General features: G+C 39.6%; 1 protein-coding gene across 1 annotated transcript; it reads right to left on the reverse strand.

Moving 5' to 3' along the window:
• Window positions 1–373: 373 nt before the first annotated feature.
• Window positions 374–19,454, reverse strand: LOC126333467 (M-phase phosphoprotein 6). Its single transcript, XM_049996737.1, has 3 exons — window positions 19,178–19,454; window positions 18,165–18,265; window positions 374–1,908 (listed from the first exon to the last, which is right to left on the reverse strand). Exons 1-3 carry the CDS (start codon window positions 19,232–19,234, stop codon window positions 1,608–1,610), a joined length of 459 nt encoding a protein of 152 aa, XP_049852694.1. The 5' UTR covers window positions 19,235–19,454; the 3' UTR covers window positions 374–1,607.
• Between the last annotated feature and the right edge of the window lie 2,746 nt (window positions 19,455–22,200).

The raw sequence follows: 22,200 nt of genomic DNA on the forward strand, positions 1-22,200 counted from the left end.
TGCCCTACAGATACACATGATGTGTCTTTGTAGAGGTTTACATTGCCTTCTGCATCTGCATGCCATTGATTGCTGCTGGTTCTTGTCCTTTAAGGGAAGAATTAGGGTGATTCCTTATACTGGAATGTTTGGCTGTCACTCCTGATCCAGGACATTTTGGTTACTAGTTGCAGACACTACCCCTAGGCCATGGTGACACTGCTGATATTAATCCACATTTATGCCCTGCTACCAAGACCCACCTGTCTCCCTCTCCCCTGCTTTCTAAAACAACCCTACCCCTGCATTGTAATAACACTCCACTCATCTCCTGCTCACTCATCAGCCCTGACATCTACATACCAAGAGTCAGTGTTGTCACTTTTGTGGAATGTATGTGCATATAGCTTTTATTCTGCTTTATCGAGTGCAAGCTTCTTGCCAGCAGTACAACACTTTCTGACAAATTTTTATATACAAGCCTTCAGTGAGTAAATAATAGCATTATAGAAAATACAAGACCACAAAAAGTTGTTTATAAAAAGTATCTTTCATTTGACAAAATATCACAAATTAGTGAAAGAAAGTCACAATGTACATGACAACACTTTCCTACTTCAAACTTGAAACATCTGAAATAATTCACAGAACAGGTTGTGAAAAATAAGGAGTAATGTAGACTGTAAATGACATCTTACATTATCTTCTACACTAAAAATACTTCACAACCAAAAACTCCCTTGACTCATGTTACAAGCACAAATAGTACATAGAAGGCACACTGCTCAAGGGTCATGAAACCATGTCAATATAATGTTACAAGAAACGACATCTAGGCAATAGATAATATAACTGCTTAAATACATAGTTATTGTCACAGTAATGTTATTCTGGTGGATATGACCTACTAATAAAAATAGTTAACAGATATAATTCCATAACATCACTAGATCAGTGATGGCAACTGAGGAGGTGAAAAAACGGGGACTCGTAACAAACAGATGCCATGTAAACTGCAGCATGGTCACAGTGATAAGGATAGGATTGATCCTGAACATGAAGTGGATCATCTTTTAAAAAATATACAGAACATTAAAGATACATGTTATCCTCCATGTATATCTATAATAAAAACAGGGCAGTCTCAACAAATCAGTTGTTTCTTTTGCTCTCTTGTTTTCTCACCATGTGTCTCAAGTATGTGACCGGATTCTCTGCTCACTCTCAACAGAAGTGAGATATTTATCATTCATTAAGGTTTAAAAATTCTCATTTTTCTTTTTATATGAGCAGATATATGTATCTTTTATGGTGCGACACAGAATGAAGATGTTTTGAGTTTTAGGATGAATGGAAGCATAAACACTAACCCACTCACAATGTTATTGTACCTGAAATGTCAGGAAAAGATGGGAAAGGAACATTCAGCTCATGAAGACCATATGTGGCCAAAAATATAGTTGAAATGCTCACACAGAAACTTGCATACAATCCTCAAATGGTAACAACAACAAAATAAACAAGTTTCATGTTTCACATCCTTTCAGTATGGCACAGTGAAACATGACAATAACAATCAATGTTGAAATGTTTTGGCTTTGAAGCCATAGCCTGATTAAATTTAATCTTTAATCACATGGTTTCAAAAATTTTGGTTTTTTAGGTGGCACTGGCTCTTCATCATCAACTTTCCTCTTTTCTCGTTTGGTCATAAACTTTTTATGTATGGACTGTACAACTGTGCCAAAGTGCTGTGCCATTTCTAGGTCAGACACATCAACTTCATTTTTCACATCTATTTCTTTTTGTGCAGCAGTTTCTTCTTCTTTCATTATTTCTTCAATTTCAGGGTTCATCCCATGAAAAGATAAACGCCCTACTATGAGATCCTCACATGGCACATAACTTGATTCAATAATATATTTGCTCCTGAAAGAGAAACATTAATTATCAATAATGTAAAACTTGAAGATTTATATATGTAAATAAGATTTAGTTGGCTGTCAAAATGTAACCTCAACAGTTTCATCAAATACAGTGCAATATTCCATAATGACAAGTTGAACGTGAAGGGAAAGCTATGTGGAATGAGTCAAGTAACACATTATCACAGGAAAGCTGATATTTTATGTACATCTGCAATACACTACACTGACAATTAAGTAGCACTAACAACAAAGAGATTCAAAGATGAGATTTTCACTCTGCAGTAGAGTGTTGGTTGATGTGAAACTTCCTGATAGATCAAAACTCTGAGTCGAACCAAGACTCCAACTCAGTATATTTGCCTATCAAGGAGAAGTGGTCTACCAACTCAGCTACCGAAGCACGACTCACAACCCGTCCTCATAGCTCTGCTTCTGCCGGTACCCCGTCTCCCACCATATGGAGTTGTGAGGACAGGTCAAGAGTAGTGCTTGAGTAGCTCAGTCGGTAGACCATCTGCCCGAGAAAGGCAAATGTACCGAGTTCAAGTCTCGGTCCGGCACACAGTTTCAATCTGCCAGGAAGTTTCAGATTTAAGATATTCATAAAGAACAGTTGCTTTGATAAACATTCACTTTTGGAACATTTATTCATATTCATGAAAAAGTTGCCATTTTTCAGTTACATTGCACAGTTCTAATTTTTTTCCTGCCACAACACATTCAACTTCTTATGTGAGTACATCCATATACATCAGAGGGAAAAAAATTATCCATGTACTAAAACAATGTAGACTTATCCTACTAGGAACATTATACCTTAAAGTGTTAACACTACAGACACACAGGTATTTTCTGAGAAGTCCCCCCTTAGGAGGTTTTCAACTTTACTAGCATAAAGGCAACTTTTCAAAAGTTATGTATCAAAATAAAGAACTCTACACTGAACATTATACGAGGCTGCAAAATCTATGTGAAAACTGTTCTTAGATCTTGCTCATTTGTATCACTGCTGATCTGAAATTGATTTATTCTCTTACTTGTATAAGTCATTAACCGGTAAATATATCATCATGTTTGGCTATCTTACTTGGAGTTATAAATATTATATTGAAAGCCGTGATAAAACTTAAAAAATGTTAGGAGTAAAGGTAAAAATTCATCAAATAACAGACATCCAGTGATCAATAGGCACATAAACAAGACTGAAATATCACCAGCTTTTTGACAAATACTTTATTGAGCTCCCCCGCCCCCCCCCCCCCCCCCCCCCACACACACATTTATTGTAACAGTGCCTTAAAATTAATAGAGAATTACTGTGGAGCAGTCAGCATACATGTGCTGCCACTCCCACTGTTGTGTAGTTCATTGGTCACCTGCTGCACTGAAACAAGCAAAGAATGTTTTGTTCATTGTGACTGGGCAATTGACACCTGCCTGCTGAGGTTGGTGCTGACATCTGCCTGCCTCTGTGTGCTGCCCCTTTACATAACAAGGGGATATGATTTGGGCTACTACAAGCCACCTCAGACTGGCCTCCACTATGTAGATAATATTTTTTGTGCACACTCTTTCTATGGGGAGAGAATAAGTGGAAAGAGTACTATCATTTCTGCCAGTATTTCAACAAACTGAGATATACTTTTTCAATAGTGAAGTATGACAAATCGAGGTTTTGGATTCTTATGGAAACGGTGTGACACAATTAACAATAAAGTAAATTCATATGACATGATTGGCTGGAAGGCTCTCAAGAGTGATGGCCAGCAACTGTTTCCAAGTTCTGTCAATTGGACACTACTTGAGCAATTTGCACCTATCCTAGTAATCATACTGAGGAAAGGAGACCTGCAGTTTAACGTGGAATCCAAACCACATGTCTCTCATGACATATCTTCCCACAAGTGAGGGGTGAAGGCTAGTGTTAATGCCAGACTGAAAGATTTCACTGTCAGACCAGTCTCACAATTTATCACTAGACCATCATATCCAAGTACTGTTTACAATTAAGTAGCTATATGCAAGCTTGAGTGGCAACCTTGTGAGTAGCTGTGTGGCATACAAATGCAAAGACTGCAAGCAATGTGAGATTATAAAATCTGCAAATGTTTAAATTTAGAGCTAAACACATACATACAAATAAGGTGCAATTCCTTTCTGGGATTTTTTATAAATGAGTAAGCAATTATTAAGTCAAGAAAGTTTGTAATTTTTACGCAGACTAGGCATATAGCAACAGGTGAATGCAATGACTACCTTATCAATGATTTTTTATTATTATGATATATTTCAGGCTGAAGTCGTATAAACATGTATCGTTAGCAATTTCAACTTCTTAGCAAGCCATCATTAGAGGGCCTCTTTAAAAAAGAAAGAAAAGATTACCTAGTATTTTACTGTCCCACTTTTTGTTTCTTTTTAAAAAGATCATCTGATAATGACTTGAGCCACCCAGATAGCTGTGCCTGTTAAAGTCTTGTTCCGGGACAAAGAGGTGTGCTGGCCCTGAATCAGATCCACCTTGGTTGTGGTTTTTAGGTGGTTTACCACATTTCACTAGGTGGATACCAGGTTGTTCCCAAGTCCTACTTGTTACATGATTTGTAAACATTTAAAAAATTTGTGCTCACCTTCACATGAATAACACTACACACAGACAGCTGTGGTACACACATTCTATCCTAGAGCTAAAGGGCTGGCAACAGGAAGAGCATCTGGCCACCCCTTAAACTAAGACACACAAAATCTGTTTGATAACCACGCCAACCCTGCACAGATGTGGGACCAAGGCACATGAACAAGGATATGATGATGATGATAAATTGATAATGACTTCCTAAGAAATCAAACTGGTAATGACCCTTCTTTGTGTGACCTAAAGCTGAAATGTCTAATAAAAACTGTAATTTTTACTACAGGTGTTTAACATTAGTTTGTTTTAATAGTGTTTGAGGTGCTTTTGACAGAAAATGTTGTGGTTTGCACTCTGAGGTAAGAACCTAATGACACATCCAGGATGCACCTAACCATATCTACTGATCACTATACATTGTTTGAAAGATGAACTCTGGAAACTGGTCAAAAAATATAAATGGCAAATGACTTATGGAATTTATCCTGCATTGGGTTCATACAAGTATTTGACATTTTATTGCACAAAAAGAAATGCTTTGTAGTTTTTGTTGTAATTATTTGTACAACTTTGATAGAAGCAGACAGATAAAACAGCCTCAGGCACTACATTTATAAAAAGATAAGCTGGAGAAAACAGATGCTACCAACATCAGATGGGGTGCACATGTTCCACCATTTATGTTTGTCTCAGGAAGTTCATGGCTAATATAACTTCTGTCAACATAGCAAATAAAATCTTACATTAGATTAGATTCATGGTGGTTGGTTGGATTAAAAGAGGGGGGAAGGGACCAAACGACGATGTCATCAGTCCCTTGTTCTAAATAAAATAATGCCACAAGTGTGAGAATAAAACAACGAGACTGACAACACAAAACGCAATGAAAGGAAAAATCACAAGAATGATGAAGGGCAACAAACTTGTAAATGGACAAAGGGGGGACAAGAAAACCACAGAAACGCATGAAACACAATGAAAAGAGTAAAACAACAAAGCAGATGACCATGGCTGGCTGACCATGAGAGTCAAAAGGAGAAGACAGCCACTCTGTAACACATTAGAACATCAACCCTAAAAGCACTAGGGTGGTGGACACAGAGGGACAAAGGACATGAGCTAAAACTTAATCCAAATGATAAAACCCACCCTCATGAATAAAATGTAAAACTACATCAGCCAATGAGATGTTGTCAGATAAAATCAGCGACAACGAGTCCGGTATCCCAAGATTCTGACACTGGGCAGTCAAAGTGGGACAGTGCACCATAAGATGGGCCACTGTCAACTGGGCACAGCACCAACACTGGTGCAGGAGGTAATCGTGGGTCGCCCAAGCGTGGCAAATGCGAAGCTGGCAGAGGACAATGATTCCCTGCGAGGGGTCCGCATGGAAGACTTCCACACATTCATAGTCTCCTTTATGACACGCAGTTTGTTGTGTGTACTGTTATGCCATTCCATCTCCCAAAGCCGAAAAACCCTGTGGCTTAAGTCAGAACGCAGGTCAGGTTCAGAGATGTCCATCTACAGAAGCGGTTTCCACGTAGCCTGTTCGGCCAGACTGTCAGCAAGTTCGTTGCCTGGGATTCCGGCATGAGCTGGGATCTGTGGGCTACAGCCCATGACTCTGCCTTGTGAATGGTTCCCTGCAGGCGTCACTCAGCAACACCAGTACTTGGAGGTACAGTAAGAAATGCAGAAGTCATGTGCATACAGAAAAGGCGAGACGGATGGCCCTACAGCTGCTGTTAGACCGTTATTGGCCACTAAAAGTAGAGAGACGCTCAATATGGAGCCCTGCGGGACTCCATTTTCCTGGATATGAACAGAACTATGGGAGGCACCAACTTGGGCACGGAAACTACAAAGCGATAGGAAATTTTGGATAAAAATCGGGAGCAGGCCTCAGAGACCCCACTCATATAATGTGGCAAGGATATGATGTCGCCAGGTCATGCCATTTGCTTTTCATAAATAAAAGAAGATGGCAACCAGGTGCTGGTGTCAGGAAAAGGCTGTGTGGATGGCAGACTCGAGGGATACAAAATTATCAGAGGTAGAGTGACCCTGGCAGAAGCCGCCCTGATGTGGAGACAGTAGGCTACGTGACTCCACGACCCAACCCAACTGCCAACACACCATATGTTCCAGCAGCTTACTAAGAACGTTGGTGAGGCTTATGGGCCGACAGCTAGCCACATCAAGTAGATTCTTACCGGCTTTGAGTACTGGAATGATGGTGCTCTCTCGCCACTGCGATGGAAACCTGCCATTGCACCAGACCCGTTTAAAGATGACGAGGATATGTCACTTGTAGGCAGATGAGAGATGTTTAATCATCTGACTGTGTATCCGATCTGGCTCAGGAGCTGTGTTGGGACAATGTGCAAGGGCACTGAGGAGTTCCCACTCTGTAAATGGGCGTTATAGGATTCACTGTGGCATGTAGTGAACGAAATCACTTTCACTTCCAGCCACCGTTTGAGAGTGCAAAAGGCTGGAGCGTAATTCTCCGATGCAGAGGCTCGAGTATAGTGCTCAGCAATCACATTTTCATCGGTACATAACACGCCGTTTATGGTAACATCGGTAACACCAGTTGGGATCTGGTACCTGAAAACATGTTTGATCTTTTCCCAAACTTGAGAAGGTGGCAGCCAATGGTCAAGACATATCTCTCCCGACACATCTGCTTCCGTCATTCGATAAGATGGCGAATGCGGGCACAGAGCCATTTAAAGGCTGTGAGGTGCTCCAGGTAAGGGTGCCCCTTATGCTGCTGTACAGCTCGCTGACACACCTTAATTGCTTCAGTGACTTCCGGCAACCACCAAGGGACTGCATTCCACTGCGAGAATCCTCACAAGCAAGGGATCGCGTTTTCTGCAGCAGAAATGATAGCTGTAGTCACATGCTCAACCATCACATCGATGTTACCGTGCGGGGAAGATTCCACTCTGACACCAGAGGTGAAAGTTTCCCAGTCAACCTTGTTCAAAGCCCATCTGGGCAGGCGTCCGTGGGCCTGATGCTGGGGCAGTGACAGGAAGATGGGGAACTGGTCACTACCACACATGTCATCATGTGCTCTCCTGTGGATAGAAGGGAGAGGGTCAGGACTGCAAACTGAGAGATCAATGGCCTAATATGTGCCATATGTGACAGTTTTCGACATCTCTGCCTCGGCCAGTAAGCACGGTGCCACACCACAAGGAGTTATGAGCGTTAAAATCTCCCAAAATTAGGAAAGGTTTAGGGAGTTGATCAATCAGTGCAGCCAATGCGTTCAGGGGCACTGCACCATCTGGAGGAAGATACATGTTGCAGACAGTTATTTCCTGCTTTGTCCTTATCATGACAGCTGCAGTTTCGAGAGGGGTTTGCAGGGGCACAGGTTCACTGCATACTGACCTCAGGATATAGACACAAACTCCATCTGACACTCGATTACAGTTGCTACAGTTCCTGTAAAATCCCTTATAGCCACGGAGGACAGGGTTCCAAATTGCTGGGAATCAGGTTTCCTGGAGGGCAATGCAGAAAGCAGGTGTAAAGCTTAACAGTTTCTGTAGCTCAGCTAGGCGGCGGAAAAAACCGCTGCAATTCCACTGGAGGACGACGTGATCATGAGGCTGGGAAGGCACGGAACATTCAATGAGGCAGTTTATACCTCAGGGTCACCTGCTGCCACCGATTTATTTCCTGAACAGCCTGTATCCATTGCATTTGAGGGCCTGGCGAGATCTAGGTCCTCAGCAGATGCCAAAATCTCCACCTCATCCTCAGAAGCAAAGTTTGTTGGTAGTGGTGGTGTGGGTGTCACTACATGTCCCTTGGTCTTCGGTGTCTTCATTTTGGATTCCTCTCACTGCTCCTTGGGTTTCTCTGGCTGAGAGGGCTTGACTGATTCAGTCTCTGGGACTGAGGATGATCGTGAAGCCCTACGACCAGCTACTTTTGGGAACTTCAGCCACTGGCAGTAGTCATCTTTCCTACTAGCAGAAATTTGGGAAAGGAGTGACCCAAGGGACCCCTTCCTAGCGAGAGGTGCCGAAGAAGACTTACACTTCTCCAGCTGAAAAGTGGGACTGATGTCCCCGATGAATTGGAGGGGGGGGGGGGGGGGGGGGGGGGCAGTGCTCCCAAGGTAGGTGGTGCGGGAGCAACATGGAGGAAAGTGCCCCCCACCATCAAGGGGGCAGGTGTAGTCTTCCGGCTCTGACAGCGGACCGGAATTCGCGGAACAGATGGAGCTACAACTCTTCTCGTAGCAGCAGCATAAGAGGAGATCATAGCTACAGGATGCAGACACTCAAATTTCCTCTCGGCCTCAGTGTAGGTCAGTCAGTCCAGGGTCTTGTATGCCATGATTTTCCTTTCCCGCTGTAAAATCCTGCAGTCAGATGAGCAAGGGGAATGATGCTCTCCACATTTGACACAGATGGGAGTCGGGGCACATCGAGTATTGGGATGTGATGGACATCCACAATCTACACATGTGACGCTGGAAGCACAGCGAGAAGACATATGGCCAAACTTCCAGCACTTAAAGCACTGCAAAGGGGGAGGGATATATGGCTTTACATCACAGTGGTAGACCATCACCTTGATCTTCTCGGGCAATGTGTCACCGTCGAAGGCCAAGATAAAGGCACAGGTGGCAACCTGATTATCCCTCGGACCCTGATGGATGCAGAGGACAAAATGAACGCCTTGTCGCTCTAAGTTGGCTTGCAGCTCGTCGTCAGGCTGCAAAAGAAGGTCCCTGTGGAATGCCACAAGTGAGTACTGCCCATGACTGGGAAGAGGATGCTGTTTTTATCAAGACTGACCCTGACCGCATTTTGGACAAGCCCTCCACTTCCCCAAACTTGTCCTCTAAATGGTCTACAAAAAACTGTGGCTTCATCGAAACAAATAAGTCCCCATCAGTTCTCGTACATACGAGGTACAGGAGTGATTAAGTTTCACTGTCATCCTTCGCCTCACGTTCCTCACATGGTGTGGCCAGGGAGGGAAACGATTTAGGGTTGTACTTCCTTGCTTTGTACTGGGACTTAGAACACTTAGAGACTGCTGATGTTTGATCACCAGCAAGTGATGACGTGATACGCTTCATCACGTGTCATCTTCCCTGATGCCACCCACACCAACCAGGGGCCCTCCCCACGGGTGCCACACAGCCGCAGCAAAGGTCACCTGGCAGGATGGCCATTACTAGAAGTCCCAATGCCCCAAGGTGACAGGCATCTACTCCTTGGCATACATGGGGAGTTAAATGGCGTAGGCATCAGCAGAGTGATCCCTGTGTTGTCAGGGGGCTACAACCAACAGGGTACATGGTGACCCCACCACAACGGACTGGCTACCATGATGGATATAAAGTGCAAACAAGTCCATGGTCTTCGTTAGCACAGAAAGCGATACTGCAAAGTGCATGGTGGACAACGCACCCAGGAAGGTGTCCTCACCCAAGAGATGGAGAATGAGCTGAAGGCACGATCCACCATGTGAGGCGCCCTTCCCCAATTGGCTCGCTCTTCAGAAAAATTTTGAAGAATGGAGGTCAAACCCTACAGAGGACTACCACATAAAGGCCGAAACCTGAGAGAATCCTTTTAGTTGCCTCTTACGACAGGCACGAATACCTCGAGCCTATTCTTACCCCTGGACCCACAGGAGGGGGGAGGATTAGATTCAGTTTACATTCCATAGACACAAACATGAGATGATCCTTATGAGCATGGAACAAGTCAGAGAGCATTACATAAAATATTTGAATACAATAGTCAGTACCCGATCATTTGTCAGGAGATTGCAAAATAGATGAATGCTTCACAGTAAACTGGAACTGCTAATATTTTCAGAATTAAAACACTGTCAGACTGAAACACAGTTATGTACTTTTAATAGAATTATAATTTTACAAACTACTTAATACTGACTGTTGTACCCAAGTGCTGTCAGGACTAAAATCTAACACGGATATTTACTGAAGTTGATCTAACAGTCCATATTAAAATATTCATGTATAGAGTAGAAGGAGTTTACTATCAAAAAGTCTTTCAACACTCCATTTAAAGTGTGTGTGATCTAAAACCAAGTTTTTAATGGTTGCTGGCAATTTATTTAAAATGTGCGTTCCTGAATATTGGACTCCTTTTTGGACCAAGGTAGATAATTTTAGGTATATTCGTACACCGCTCTTACTCCTAGTATTGACACTATGTACTGAGCTATTGGTTGGAAATAGAGACATATTACTTGCAATAAATTTCACTATGGAATAAATATACTGATGAGCAATGTTTTGAATACTCAGTTCCTCGAACATGTTTATACATGATGTTCCTGAATTTACACCACAAATGAGTCTTATTACATCCTTTTGCACTCTAAAAACTTTTGCTTGGTTTGACGAGTTACCCCATGATCCTTTATGGGGTAATAGAACGAAAGTAAGCAAAGTAAGCAAGTTTCTTTTATTTTTATCTTCTACATATGGTGGATGACATTCACCTCATAAATGCAGACTTGTTTAGGTGCTTCAGCAATTTTGTGGTACGCCTTTCCCAACTGAATTTATTGTCGAGTTGTAATCCCATAAGTTTAACACTGTCAACCTCTTCAATCTGCATGTCTTCATATGTTACATACATGTTGGAAGGAAATCCCTGACAGGTTCTGAACTGCATAAAGTGGGTCTTTTCAAAGTTTAATGACACTGAATTAGCTTTAATGTCAGTGAAAATTTGATTAGCAGCCATTTCTACATCTGTACTTGACTTGCTTCTTATTGCAATGTTTGTATTGTCTGCAAACAAAACAATGGCAATGTAACACACAAGAGAGCATTAATACACACAGAAAAAGCAATGACCCAAGATAGAACATTGAGGAATACCACATGCTATGAATTCCCAGTCAGATGAAGGCTGACTGCTTACAGCACAAGTATTTCACAACACACCCATTGTTTCCTGTCAGTTAGGTGAGACTCGAACCATTTCGCAGTACTGCCGGTGCATTCAGAGGGAAGAATTTCCAGGAATCTGCCTTCCAAATCACTGTCTTCTGTTTCTTTTACTTGTCTTGCAATCAAGACTTGGTTTTTCTTTCCTCCAAACTCAACAAGTACAAAATAATTTATTTGTATTCCTAAAATAATTTTCTAATGTAAAATTTCCTTCAAACTCTGCTGTTGTAGGACAAAAAGTAAGTAACTGACATAGCTCTTTAACATCAGACCCACCTTGCAAAAGAATTTCACAATCACAAGTGCCTTGTATGTCTTGTACCTCTGCTTGTCTATTTTTCCAGATTTAATTTTTTAAACCTACATGTGGCTTTTTGCAAATTTTTATAGGTTTCCTGTTCAACTCTGCTTTCTCTTCCTGACAGCGTCAGGTGTCCAAAGACTTCATTCCCTTGTCCCCACCCCTCCCTCCAAGCTCAAAACAGATGCATTTTGATTAATTGTGTTAGGCTCACTTTAAATTGTGCACTTCATTTCAGCACCAAAAGACCCCAACAAAAGGATTCAGTATCTTGAAAAATCATCTGAATAAATAACTAGTTTATAACTGCAAAAAAATTGTAACATTGGCTTTGTTATAAGCTATTACTCTGATAAGTGCAGCGTACCGAACACACATGTGTATAATAGTATGTCTGATTGTGTATTGCAGCACCACTGATGGTCAACACTATGTTGCGAGGCAGGTTAACTTGCGGGTCATTCTATGTTAAATCACAGCTACTTTGGTGGGTCCTATGATGACTATTTCGGAATTTAGTCATATCTGGTGGATGGACACCTACATGTCTTAATATTAAAATTGCCAAATAAGACTGTCCTAAATCTCAACATTTATAATATATTCAGGTTTGAAGACTCAAGGGTGTGTGTGTACCCAATCATTAGTCAGAGACCAATTCCCCTATTTTCCGAGACGCAGTAATGTGTTGACCTAAGGAGCTAAATTTTTTGTATACACCTAGTATTTAGGCCAGTAAGTTCATATAATGTATAAAAAGTATGATAAATCATCCCAATTTTTATGAAAAATGTAAAAAAAACACTTTTTCTATGCTTTAAACCTGTGATTTTTTAGAACATCATAACTTTGCATAGTGAAATGGTAGAGGCCTCTCATCTTGTGCGTTGAAACTCTTTAGTCCTAGGACTAGGTACAAATAACAATGAAAAGCATTCAGCATTTCAGTTACACAACTGTAGCGCAAAAAAATCAAATCTGATGAATTTCAAAGTCCTGGGAGGAAGGAGGGGGGCAAGTACACAGCTTAATCTCAACTTAATTTTTTGCTAAAATGTTTACACATCTGGTAGCAATTGTAGGTGCCAAGAAGAATATCCTAACTAACTTTATTCATTGGCAAAGAATAAAACAAAAATTCCACGTACACATGCCATCCATGTTAAACACAACGGGGCATTGGCAAAAAAACACAATGAGTATTCCTTGAACATTGTTTTCTAAAATACCTGTTGTTGGCCTGTAGATTAAAACTGTAAATTGGAGAAAGCTAAAAACAGTTAGCAATTATTTTTCTCTATGTCTTTACAGTGTAAATGATTACAAGAGGCAGCCTGGGGCACAAATAAGGTGATATATCCTTAACCTGTTACTCTAAATTAACAAGATATTTCAGTGAAACACAAGAAAAGGGAAAAGTATTACTGAGAGACATAAATAACTTGTTAAATATATGCAGAGATAAAAATTCTGCAGAGAACACTTTCCGAAACAAATTCAAATATAAAGAAGGACACTGTATTTTTAAAATTCTTCCACCTCGCATATAACTTTGTTTTCCTTGACATCTTGATAGAACAACGAAATGATGTCACGTGAAGGTGAGAGGTATGAGCTTTTCATAGCACTTGTTGCCAAGTTTATACAAGCGTGCACTGCATCATTGTAACTCTGGGACATCTACCTTACATATAACATTGCAAAAGAGGACTGACACAGTATTATTCCTACTGGGCCACGAATTGTGACTAGGCAGTAGGCATGCAGTTAATCTCAACGTCTTTAAATTCATGTGACACTTATGAAATGTGTCACTGTACTAGATTTCATTGTATTTCAAAGCATTTTCATGAGTTTCTACAGCAACAATGCTCCCATTTGCATCTGTTGGAAAAGTCTCTTCATTAGAATGGTTTTAGTAGTAAAGACTAGCAATGCATGGTTCGATCATTTTCTAAACTGTCCTCATTGTACTGTACCTGTGCTTCAAGAAACCTTCAAATAATTTGACCTGCTGTGAAGAAACAAAGAACATACTAATGACCTGTATTTCATGATGTATTTTGTGCACAACTCTTTCAGATTAATTGAAATAAGTCTTTTCTGCATTTCTTTTCTTTTTTCCTGGCAGACACATAATCTTTTCTTCCTTGCATGAAGTCTCGAAAATCTATCATTTCATAAAATATCTCCAATACATCTTGTTTCACAATATCAGATACCATACCAAGTGCTCTGTGACACCAAAAGTAGATGCTACTCTAGCAATGCTCCATGAAGGTGCAGCAAGTGATAAAACTTGAATCTATGTACTGTGAGTCGAATCCTACATTTTTGAGTGAGCTGTGTGCATTGGAAAAATGGTTCCACTGTTCACGTGGGCACTCCACATAATACAGGGAATTAGTATGTTCTTTGTTTCATCACAAATCAAATTATATGAACATTTCTTAGAACACAAGTATAGTACAGTGAAGACAGTTCCAGGAGCACGATCTCACCAAGCTTTCCTAGTCACGTCTACTAATACAGTTGCTATGGAAGCTCAAGAAAATGCTTTGTGGGGACAGCTGCAAGTCAGGCAGTACGTAGCATTTAAATGCGATAAAATTGAATACATAGGACACATTTAGCAGGTATCACATGTTGCATTAACTGTATGCATACTGCTGAATTACAATTCCTTTCATGGCTCAGTAGGAATTACGCTGTTTAGGTCCTATTCTCCAATATATAAGGTGGATGTGCCATCGTTACAAAGGCAGAGTGCAGGATTGTATAAACTTAACATGAAAACAGCTTATGTGGCGAGGCTGATGGCACTTGGAGGAGACTCCGCATCAGCATGACAGGATGTGCAAGCAGTAAGTGTAGTAGAATTCTGCAGTTAGTTGGCCAATGACCCAGTGTATCAAGCAGAGCAAATGCTTCAACACAGAACTTGTTATACATGCAGCTGCCTTTCTCTGGAACCTCCTGGTGTCCACCTCGATTCCACCACCCACTCACACCATCCTGACTAGCCATCCCTCTCCGCATGGGGGCACTACATAAGATAGTGTTTACAGGTCTCAGTAAGATGAGCTGTTGATGCCACTTCACTGAATCACAGACTCATTCAATTAATGCTACTTTATTTGCATCCTAGCTATTTTGAATGCATCAGCCCAAATGTTTTGGATACTGACATTTAAGTTGCTGTACTTGTACGTCAGTCAGTCAATGCTTTTTTAACTTTAAATATTGTCATCACAAAAGTAACATTTCTCACCTGTTCTGAAAACTGGATTAGTTAGACACTTGGAGTGATTCCATTTTGATGATGCTGGTGTCTTATTACTATTACACAAACTAAATCCACATTTATCTGCAGCATTATAAGCAAGATGCCATTTTCTCATACATTCAAGGCCTTAGCAGTTTCTTCTTCATTCACTTCTGGTCTAGTACTCTTTTAAGTTCACAGCACATTACCCACATTTAACATAAAATCACTTGACAAGAATTTTCGCTCTATTGTGAAGTGTGTACTCCTATCAACCTCCCTGGCAGATTAAAACTGTGCACTGGACTGGGATCTGAGCACGGTACCTTTGCCTTTCATGGACAAATGTTCTGACACCAACTGAGAATTCTAGGTATACCCAAGACTTACTTGGAAGCTTACTCTCTAAGCATAGTTACTGCAGGATTTATAATTACAGGGTGTTTTAAAATGAATATATGTGTTTCAAGGCTTTGTAGCACATATTACATTCATCTTACGATTATAAATAATACAACAAATGAAAGAGAAACACAACAGATGTGTTGTTCAGCTTCTTCGCATTGAGGCACAGGGCATAGCTGCAGCACATCAAGATAAGAAACATCAGTTACAGTTCATTCACCAGAAAAGAAAGGCCCATAAACTTTCCACAGGGATATTTCTGGGGCTTAGCATGAAAGACTCGCAAACATTTAACATTTTTTTCAGTCACTCTTCGTCATTCCATACTGATTACAATGCACACTGATTGCACACTGATTACAAACAAAACTGTCTGAGTTGCTCCTTCATTTGGTGTATTATTTACAACTGTAAGTTGAACGTAGTAAATGCTACAACACCTTAAAACTGGTATGTTCATTTTGAAACACCCCGTATTTCTGTAAATTAAATTCTTCATGCCAGAAACTCATTTTCAAAGCTGAGAAGGTGACACAACTTGTCACCCTTTCAGAAGTGTATTGTTTGGCAAAGTACATGACATAGCATAATACACAAAATGCCAACTGATATGATGATTAAAGCCAAATGAGGTCAAACTTCACATATTACGTAAGTAAACCATCCTTCCCATTGACTGGACTGTGTTTCACTGCAGAAACTTCTACATGTCCTATTTGCAATTTGTCAAAGAACAGCTCCAGTTCTGCATCTCTACCATTACGATAGTTTTGCTCTTTTCTACAGAACGTCATCACTTTCAGACTGCATTGGACCACACAAAGATTTGTATTTTGATAGTACTCTACGTGGTTGACTGAATAGATTCGATTTGCTTAGCACAAGCTCTCTTATACACCATCAGAATGAATAATTTCTTCTTTGGTACCTAACAAGTACCATACATTGTGACACTAATAATCAAATTTGATCAAGTCAGTGACAGTGAATGAGTATTTGACCTCTGCTAGAAAATGTCATTGACGTAGGATAGGAGAAAAGAAATGAGACAGAAGTTGTAGATTAGTATTTTGTTAAATCTGCATTGATTACTACCAAAATAGAACCCCTTGAGAAAACATGTGACAACTGGTACTTTCCACAGTTCGAAACATTTTTGTAATGACTGTTTCACATGGATGTGCTGGAGATTTACTGTTTGTGTCTACTGTGTTGGGCAGGAACAAGTTTGCACTAAACCGCACCACCACTACTACTGGGTTAATCAACTGTAATGAAATTTGACACAGTATCAAGACATAACCGAGGCTGAGAAACAGCATGGGCAATATAAAAATTTAAAAAATATAAAATTAAATTAATCCTTAATATCTAATCATAAGTAATCGAACAATGGAAAATCCAGGATGGAATGTAACAATATTATGAGAAGGAAAGTTGCCAATCACCATACAGAAGAGATGCTGAGTCGCCGATGGGCACAACGAAAAGCTTTTCACACTAAAAGCTTTTGGCCAATGGCCTTTGTCAACAATACACAAACATCATCACAAATAAAGTTTTCAGCCAGTAAAGCCTACATCAATAATAGACAAAACAAATCTTGGATTTTCATGTTTGATTATATTCATTTACAAGAACTCAAACGAAGATGCTGTATTGGAAAAATGTAAGACATCAGCACATACCCAGTGCAAGAAATGTAATCTGGGATTGTGTGTTGAATGTTTTGGTGCTTGTCATAGCCTGCTAAGTAATTTCTTGCTTTTGTTTTGTTTTTTGTACTTTTATTTTGTTTCTGTCTTTCAGTACAAAAATGTGTAACCATTTCAGATAAATATATGTCTTGCTCTCAACAGTGAATAGTGTTACACATATGGCATGGTGTAACATATTAAAGGAACATTCTATGTCAATTCAACACACCTCTTAACCTGACCCTCTCAGATTTCTTTCAAATTTGGTGCATTCAATGACCCATATAAGAGACGGAAAAAGACCAATTTTCAGATGCGTATTACAGCTGTGAAGAAAGTTAAAGGTCTGAAAAGTCTGGAATTTGTAAAATGTAAACATCAAAGGCCAAGGCCAATGACATTTAGTATGAAAATTCTCAGAAACTTTCCATGTAGCATATCAATGTAAAGGTCTATTCATTAGCTTTCGAATAGTACCATTTTCATTGCTGTAACTGAATTAGAACCCGAATAACAGTCATATATGTTGAGACACATGCACGTAAATTTCGCACTAACTCCAAACTTTACAGACCTATAACTTTCTTTGCAGTTGCAACACACACCTGCAAATTGATATTTTTCCATCTCATATCTGGGTAATTGAATGCACCAAATTTGAAAGAAATCTGAGACAGTCAGGTTGATAATGTAACTCTACTGTGTTGAATTCACACAGAATTACCCTAAATTAGAAAGACAAAAACTACATTCACAGTAAACAACAATAAAAAAGTAATAAACGCAAAAAATTAACAAAAAAATAATAATAATTCGGGTACTAACAGGTTAGTCTAGTAAGGTTGCAGAACACTAGAAGCCAATTTTACATGATGATGCACTTCTTTGTCATACGAATGGCACATTATAAACTACAATTATATCATGTTAGCTAACAAGAGTATGAATTTCATAAGACTTAATACCACAGATACATACTTGCCATGCTTCATGTCTTCAGTAATTACATCAGAGAATAATGCTCTGCTATCTTCAACTTCCTTTTCTCTCTCAAATCTTTCCTTGCTTTTCTTCATGAACTTAAGGAAAAATAAATAAAAATCTCTTAATTTTTTGGCTACTTACACACATTAATACATATAATTATTTAGATTTACACACAAAAATATGCCAAATAATTACTATGGGAAGCCAATGTGACGCACTCGAATACAGTGGAAATATTGTCATATTTCATGATCTTTTACGCTGTTACCGAGAAGAATTTACTTTGATGGTCCTTAGATTATAAAGTAATTGTTTCAAACAGAGTAGTTCCACAGTTAGAGTTTATTGCTTTTATTTTAATTATTTATATTTCATTGTTTGTGACTAATTTCAAGGTCACAGTCTCATTCTCAAATGCTACACTCAATTGGCCACGTCAAAACATAGAATCTTCACTCACTTACTGAAAATAAATATAAGAATATTGAAAGTGTAGCTATGGAACTTCTAATTCCATAGAAATTATTTAATCTCAAGCTTGGATGGCACAGTTCATATCTCTTTGCAAATAGGGATCACAAATCAATTTCATACAATACAATATCACTATGGTGAGTACCCACAAAAAGAAAAACCAACTCTAGATTACCAAATCATCGAGAAATTTAAGATTGTAGTAGGGTATAAAACACGACTTTAGGAATTAAGTTGGTATGTAACTTATGGGCGGAGACGTAAAACAACTGCACAACATATGAATTAAGACTTCCTCTGAATAAATTTGACGATGGTTTAGTAGCAATGTAACATTCCCCCACCCCCCTTCCACCCCAACGTTTGTCCATGGATTAAGTGGAATTGTTGTTATTTGCCTACAGTTTGCATCTTAGGTATAGTGACAGTACTTTACCACACCGAATCCATAACTAACAACGGTACCCCATATGTGCTAGTAAATTAATGCTCTTTTATCAATAAATGTCGCATATGATGGGATTATTTACCTTCATTTCAAGCACTGCTTTTGATAATCGGTATTTCGAATCCATCGCGTTCGTCATTTCTTCTTAAGTCGAATAATGCGATTGAAGGCAAATCTTTTGAACAAATTCAGAAGTACATACAGGTTACGTTATCAACCTCTGCATACACTGAAGCACCATCACACGTAAACTACAACTCTCACAACAAACACAAACCGGACTAACAAAGATATTCTCGCTTAAAGAAAAAATGGCTTCCCATCTGCCAAAGATTTTGGCAGTAAACCACTTTGTAAACAAGACAAATCGAAAATTAAGGGTAAGGTCGATTCGATTCGTACTGGACGTCTTCGGAAAGGACAGGAACGGAGGAAGACCTCATCGAATAATGGAACTATGGAGGTAGGAATGAGCTAAACTGTTAACTTCTGATCACAGATAACTATGTTAATCTTTTCAGTAAATGCTATTTCTGGCTATGATGCGTCACAGTATAAAATAACATATTACAAATCCGCAACCTATATCCCTACACACTCCACCAACGCTGAATTATCTCGCTGCTGTTTATCACTGTAGATGTCATACTGTGATTAGTAATACGTAACAATCAAGAGGCTCTGGCAGGTATATGTGGTAAGTGGTATACGTCTGGTGAACAGTGACATATTCTTTCCTGTGAAGGCTCTTAATTTTCAGCACCTGACACTGATATTCGCCCACCCAACTGAATAAAACTTAGAAGAGCTTATATTGTTGATTGGCATCTATTCTTCCTCAGCTGTTACATAATAATCAAAAGTTACAATATATGAGAGTTAGACAGTCCTCGAGAACAGTTAACACTAAGTGCCACATTTTCTCGGAAACTCATAAGGTATTTATCAAGACTTTGAAAGGCATCTCTAAACGCGAAAAATGATTTACGTCTTACAATAGCAGAACAGTGCTGACGCCTACGATGTGTATGAATAAGGCTATAAATTGATGAAGAAATTTTCATTAAATTACATTTTATTAGGTAAAAAAGGTGAGCTCTATTGAAGGAGAAAAAATGCAGTTGTTTATGACTTTATTTGCTATCTACGAAAAAACATAACTGATAAGATAAACATGCTCCATGTATTTCCTTATAAATATTGTCTGATGCATTTGTCTGAGGGCTATATATTTTCGCTAGTAAATAAATGTCGTTGTTTTGAAATGTTTCATTTCTCAACAATTTACCATGCAAAATTCATCAAGTATATCGTTTGAAGTTCGCTTTGGCCCTTAATAAACTAAAGGTTGTTCTTCAGTTCCGATATTATACTCAAGCTTTTTCTATCGCGGATGGTATCTCACAACTTCTTTTTCACCGATCGGTACTGGGCTAAACAAACTGACGTGACACTGTATAAAGTCCAGTATAAATACCCACCGAAAGTGATGCAATCTCCCATTCTGTTGAGGTTTGGTGTGCTTAACTGAAGAAAGTTTTCCATGAACAAATTCAAAAGTAGGTGACATGATGTACCAAAGTTTTCAAGGCGAGCATACTTCATGAAATTGTATTTTTACTCCATAACTGTTAAGACATGCAAAGTGGGAAAGAAATTTTGATGTTTATAGGCGAAAAATCTCTTTAAAGGACTTTCAACGAAACTATTGCCAAGGAAGCACTAGATGCTGTTTACAACATGAATAAAAAGGAATTTTTCGTTTTTATTTTAGTATGTATGTCACTTAAAGTTACATCTGGAAAATTTTACAGTGATTTTCCTTTTCAAAGCATCATTCACTTAATTTCTTTAATGTTCAGTTGTATGTTGACGACAGGCCAGATCGAAGAAAGATATCGAAGCAATTCAGAGGCAGGCTGCTAGATTTGTTACCAGTAGGTTTAAACAACACATAAGTGTTACAGAGATGCTTTGGGAACTCAAATGGGAATCCTTGGAGGAAGGCGACATACTTTTCAAGAAACGCTATCGGGTAGATTTAGAGAATTGGCATTTCAAGCTGGCTGCCGAACGATTCTCCTGCCCCAACATACATTTGAGTAAGGATCACAAAGATTAGACATAAGAAATTAGGACCCATAAGGAGGCATATAGATAATCGTTTTCCCCTCGCTTTGTTTGCTAGTGGAAACGGAAAGGAAATGACAGCTAATGGTACAGGGTACCATCCGGCTTGCACCGTATGGTGGCTTGCAGAATATCCGTGCAAATGTAGATGTAGAGCTGCACACATCATGCTTGAGTGTGGATCTTACACTATTGTTATTGACACTTTGGTGACCCATCAGCAAATCATTCAGCATATATTCATACAGTAAAATGTCCCTTTGGTCGCAGAAATAATCTGTCTATAGCTGTGAACAATTTTTTTTATAACAAAAGTTTAAGCTACATGTAACATAAAACATCGCCCACCCAGTTAGCTGTGCAGTCTAATGCACTGCCTTCCAAGTGGGAAGGCATGCCGGTCCGCTTCACGAATCCACCCAGTGGATTAGTGTCAAGGTCTGGTGTGCTATCCAGTCTGTGGGTGGTTTTTAAGGCGGTTTTCGATCTGCCTCTGCGAATGTGGGCTGGTTCCCCTTTTTCCACCTCAGTTACGCTATGTCGGTTATTGCTGCACAAACACTTTCTCCATGTATGCGTACACCATAATTACTCTACCACGCAAACATTGGGGTTACACTTGTCTCATGTGAGATGTTCCCAGGGTGGGGGGGAGTCCATGCGGGCCAAACTGCACAATAACCCTGGGTTCGGTGTGGGGCGGCGGTGGGGTGAGTGGATATCATACAACATATAACATCAGTTGTGCTGTAACATAAACAGCCACTATCACCTGAATGTATAGTTAGGCTGTTCCTATCATAAGCTGACACTCCATACTGAGAAGGAAATTGGATTAGGTGACTCTCCACCTAGTCCAGATAATGACAGCTTTAGGAGACACAGAAGACTCAAAAGACTGCCCCCATGTGAGAATTTGAAGTGCTCCTGAAATCAGTGGAGATCACGTGATACCAGTTACAGAAAGCTGGTTGA

This window comes from Schistocerca gregaria, chromosome 2, assembly GCF_023897955.1.
Source record: "Schistocerca gregaria isolate iqSchGreg1 chromosome 2, iqSchGreg1.2, whole genome shotgun sequence".
NCBI lineage: Eukaryota > Metazoa > Arthropoda > Insecta > Orthoptera > Acrididae > Schistocerca > Schistocerca gregaria.